At 56.6% G+C, this 4821-nt stretch overlaps 1 protein-coding gene across 1 annotated transcript in view; it reads left to right on the plus strand.

Annotated features, from left to right (window-relative positions):
- LOC104389090 (arf-GAP with GTPase, ANK repeat and PH domain-containing protein 3-like) overlaps positions 1 to 4821 on the plus strand; it is a 68632-nt gene that overhangs the window by 4095 nt on the left and 59716 nt on the right. Inside the window, exon 3 of the mRNA XM_009998045.1 lies at positions 2840 to 2967. Within this exon, the coding sequence (XP_009996347.1) occupies positions 2840 to 2967 (128 nt within the window). The remainder of the gene's footprint in view (positions 1 to 2839; positions 2968 to 4821) is intronic.

A 4821-nucleotide genomic window follows, 5' to 3' on the forward strand; every position in this document is an offset into this window, starting at 1 on the left:
GCCAGGCATCCTCGCGGGTCTGGGTTTGCCACGTTGGTGCTCTTGCCAAGTGAGCTGCTTGGAGCTCTGGAGAAGGCAGGGTGATCACTGGGAGCTGTAAATGGAGCTGAGGGACCCACCATCTCCTAGGAGATGTGGAGGGGATCTCAGGTCCTCGGAGCTCTCACCTGGCTGCTCGGCTGCGGGGCCACGGAGCTGCTCCTGAGCTCCTGTGCAGAGGGAGAGAACGGGGCAGGAAGGGCTGGTGAGGAGCTGAGGAGAGCTGAGCCCACCTCACTGCTGTTTTAGAACTATTCAGGGACTTCCAGGACTGTGTTTCAGTTGGAGCTGACTTGACAGGATGAGGCATTTTCAGTGTGGGCAGGCAGCTTCTCCCAGTGATCACTGGTGGGTCCTGATGCATCTGTTCTGGGATCTGGTGGAGGCTGCAAGTCCTGGTGGTGTGAGGAGCAGTTGTGGTTCTCTTGGTTCTTGGTGTGTCACTGGGGACATGTACCTCCCCTCTGGCCAGGTACTCCTCCCTAGCTGAGCATGCCTGGTGGTGTCTGTAGAGGGATTTCTCCAGAGGTCCAGGGCAGAGGGCTGTGTTGTGCTTTGAAGCACTGTGTGGTGCCCACGTGCTGGTGGGCACAGGAGCACTGTAGGTGACACTGGGCAAACAAACACCAAGGGATGTACCTAGGCAGAGGGTCTGTGGCCAGGGCAGGGCTTGTTGGCCATCACAGAGCTGCCTCTGGCCACCAGAGACATTGGGATAAGAGATGATCCCAGATGCTGGCCTTAGAGGATGGCAGGAATTGTCCTTGAAAAGGTCTGGCTGATGCTAAAGAAGTGGAGGAGCCTCTGCCCAGCGAGCAGAAGAGCAAAGGTGCCTCAGTGAGGGTTGGTGAGGTCATGTCACCACTGGTGTGGTCCTGATGGCCTCATGATTAATTCTGTTGTTACCACCAAGGTGTGAGTGACAAGGCAGAACCTTTGCCAGGCTCTTTGCCCAGGACAGCACTTGCTGACGAGTGTTTCTGAATCTTTGGCCCCCTCTCCTTCTCCCACTGGTGGCCTTCTCAACCTCCTTGTTTCCAGAGACCATTCTCTCCTTGCCTCTGCCTCTAAAATTGGACCTGTTTGTATTCTGGATAATGAGAAACCTCCTGCCATGATTGTGCCTGCTCCAGTGAAGCTCTGGGGAGCCATCCTGTCCTCTGTGGGTCATCCTCCAGTCCTTCCTTCCTTCCTCCCCTCACTTCCCCTCCTGTGGGTGTTTGCACCTCCCCTGTGTCAGACCTGCCCGTTTCCACATCTCCTCCCAGGCTTTTCCCCATGAAGACAGTGTGTCCAGGGTGTGTTGTGACCTGCTTGGGTTAAAGCTCTTGGGAGCCAGAGCAGGGTCCTGGGGGTCAGCAGAGGACACCCCTGCAGTGTCTCAGCCCCTCATGCTGCCTTTCCTGGGGTCCAGGGGTGCCTGAGCTCCCAACGTGCCTGGTGTGTGTGGAGCAGACCTGGTCTGTGCAGTGCAGGTGGATGAAGCTAGAGCAGAGGATGGAGGGGAGGAGAGCAGGTTAATTTGGTTAGTTTGGTGTGTGCAGCGGGGGTTCCTGCTATTTATGAGACTAATGACAGGCTCCCAGCTCTGTCAGGGGAGCAGGTGGCAGTGGTGGCCCAACAGGCCTTTATCTGTCCCTAGAGGGGACCTGACACTGCAGCATGAGGTGGCAGACTTGGCAGGTGCTGCTGGCACCTCAGCTTTTCCAGATGGGTTCAGTCTCACCACAGGCATAGTGCAGCATCTTCTATCTTCCTGGAAAGAGGATGTGGCAGGCCCTTCATGGCAAGGGTGCAGGATGTCAGGGTGCTGGGTTGGACCTGGGTTGTGCCCAGTGCCTTTGGTCATGTTCACCTGAAAGGTTCCTCCTCTGTGATGGGGGCATCTGGCCAGTGTGCAACAGGAAGTGAGGAACGGGGAAGTGTTCTCCTGAATTCCCAACAGCCCAGCTTGTTTGCTGTCATGTTCGTTGGTCAAGATGGTTTTTTTTCAGACAAGGCAAGAGATTGGGAAGGTTGAAATGCAATTTTTGGCTGTTGGCATCAGGGCAGTGGGATCACAGGAGCTGGGAGAGTTGTTCCTCCTAATGGATTAAAACTGGAAGACTGGAGATTTAGGTTGGACATTAGGAAGAAATTTAGTGTGAGGGTGATGAGACCCTGGCCCAGGCTGCCCAGAGAAGCTGTGGCTGCCCCATCCCTGGCAGTGTTGAAGGGCATGTTGGATGGGGCTTGGAGCAGCCTGGGCTGGTGGGAGGTGTCCCTGACAATGCAGGGGGATTGGAACTGGATGATCTTCAAGGTCCCTTCCAACCCATTCTATGATTCTATGAGCTGGACGCCATGAGTGTCACAAGGGCCCAAGCTGGTGAAGGTGGCATTGCCCAGGCTATTCACTTTGGTAACTGGCTCCTGCAGCTGCTGTGAGGGATGACTGAGGTGACTCTGGCTGCCCAGGGATTCTTCTGCAGCAGCCCAGGGTTCTGTGTGGCTCCTCGGTATCCACATCAAGTCTCTGCTCTGTGTGATACCCAAGAGAGCAGGTGGCCTTTGGGGACCAGGAGGGGAAGCCCATCCTGCTGTCCTTGCAGCTGAGCTGGTGGCAGCAGCAGGGACAGGGGTTGTGGGGTTGGGTGTTCTGCAGAAACCCTCCCTGTTAGTCTGGGGTGGTGCAGGTTGAGCCCCAGATGCTGACGTCAGTCAGACAGAGGGCCTGGCTCTCACTGGAGCCCTCCAGCGATCCATGGGTGGAGAAGGTTGGTTCCTGGGCTCTGACCTGTCCCTTTCTCCCTTCCTCCAGTGGCTCAGAAGGTGGTGGCTCTACGGAAGAAGCAGCAGCTTTCCATTGGTCCCTGCAAGTCCCTGCCCAACTCACCCAGCCATTCGTCTGTCTCTGCAGCCTCCATTCCTTCTGTTCACATCAACCAGGTGGGAAGCGTGAACAGGGCAGTCTGGGACCCCAGCTGTGTCCCCACATCCCCAGTCACTGCCCAGCTGGGTTAGCCTGGCTTCAGTCTCACACTGCAGCCCTGGAGAAGCTTTTGGAAAGAGCTTTTGGAGCCTCCATCCATAGCTCAGACCAGCTTGGTCCCTGCCCTGAGGCCAAATTTTGTGTCCAGACCCTTGGGTCTGGCTCAGGTTGTGCTGTGCTTCTGGGGCTGGAGGGACCTGGGGGGCTCTGATGGGAAACCAGAGCTGTTGGAGGGAAGTGAGGCAGCTGACAGGGACTGCAGCTCACTGGGAGGCCTTTCTAAGCAAGGAATATTGATTGATTGCCTGGGTTGTAGCAGTGTCAGCAGTAATGATGGGCCGTGTCCTTCTGGACCTTCCTCCCTCTGTCCTCCCTCCCTGTACCTGCTCAGTCCCTGTCTAATGCCCTGTCCTCCTTAGGGTTTGCCACAGGTGCAGGCAAAAGGGAATTTCTGTGCTCCAGGCCTTTTCCATTGAGCAAAACGGGGCACCTTTCACAGCTCAGAGCCAACTTCAGTGTCCCCATTTGTGTCCCTGTGGCAAAACTCTGCCGTACTCTGAGGCAGAGAGGTCTCCTCTGTGCTCCTCCAGGGGAGGGCCCAAGTTAATTTCTGTTCCTTGAGTCTTCTGTGGCTCAACCACCGACCCACTGCAGTCATCTTTGCCCTGGTGTTTGCACATCTCCCTGCCATGACCAAGAGCACTTCTAAAAATAGAGTATGAAGTACTGGAAGGGCTGAGCAGTGGGAAAGGGCTGTGAAGTATTTCCCTGTTCATACTTGGACTCAGGAATGAGGTTCTGGAACTGCTGCCCATTGTCCTTGGAGAAAAATCCAGCTGGCTTTGAGAAACATGGGTTCTCTGATTCCTGGTGTTTCTGACATGGGCCTGGGCAGAGCAGCCCATCTGTCTGGGTGGGGGGGCTTGCTGCCCACGAAGGACACACCCAGCAGCAGCACAGTGACCAGGCACTTGCAGCAGGGATGCAGAAGAGCCCAGAATCACTGCTCAGGAGGGCACGGAGGTGGGGACACAGCAAAGGGCAGGGCAGGAGCTGGAGCAGGGGTCCCTAACTCAGCAGAGCTGGGTGCAGGCAGCTCCAGGGTCCTGCTGGGGGCTGCTCTCCAGCTCAGGGCTGCAGAAGTGACAGAGCCTCTCGTGGCCTCTCTGGTGGCCCCACTCCTGGGAGTTGACCTCAGCTCCTGGCACTGAGGTGCCTCGTGGGGCAGCGCTGGGAGGAGGGGGACAGGCTGCTCCCTGCCAGGGAGGACAGGGAGTGACACTTAACAGGGCAGTGCCACGGGCTGGCTGCTGCCTGAGGGGATGGATCTGGCCAAGGTTCCCTGCTTGCCTTCACTAGTAAGGGAGCAGGAGCTGGCACAGGGAAAAGGACCTCAAGGAAGGATTTGGGAACACAGGGTTTAACGTGGAGATGAGATGGAAAGAAGCCAAAGAACATAATTGAGAGCTTTTGTTTGCCTAGTCCTGCAGCTGGTGTTGGTGTGGGCAGGCAGGGCACACTCAGGATCTCTTTTCCTTCTCGGCAGTGCTGGTGGGATCCACAGAACCTTGACTGCTGGGCCTGGGGGCCCTGGGAGCCCATGCCCTGCACTGTTTGGGTGTCGAGGTGCTGGTCCCCCCAAAGGGTTGTTTAGGGCAGGCAGGACCTGGGAGCCAGCCCTGTCTCTTGTCCTAGTTCTGAGGACATCCTTTCTGAAGTACTTGGATGCTGCTGTTTGAGCCAGAGTAACATTTTTGGCAATGTCTGTTAACCTGTGTGGTCTCTTGGCAGCCTGGCCAGCCCGTTGGCAT

The sequence above is a fragment of the Chaetura pelagica genome, unplaced genomic scaffold (assembly GCF_000747805.2).
Source record: "Chaetura pelagica isolate M959 unplaced genomic scaffold, ChaPel_1.0 scaffold1145, whole genome shotgun sequence".
Classification (NCBI taxonomy): domain Eukaryota; kingdom Metazoa; phylum Chordata; class Aves; order Apodiformes; family Apodidae; genus Chaetura; species Chaetura pelagica.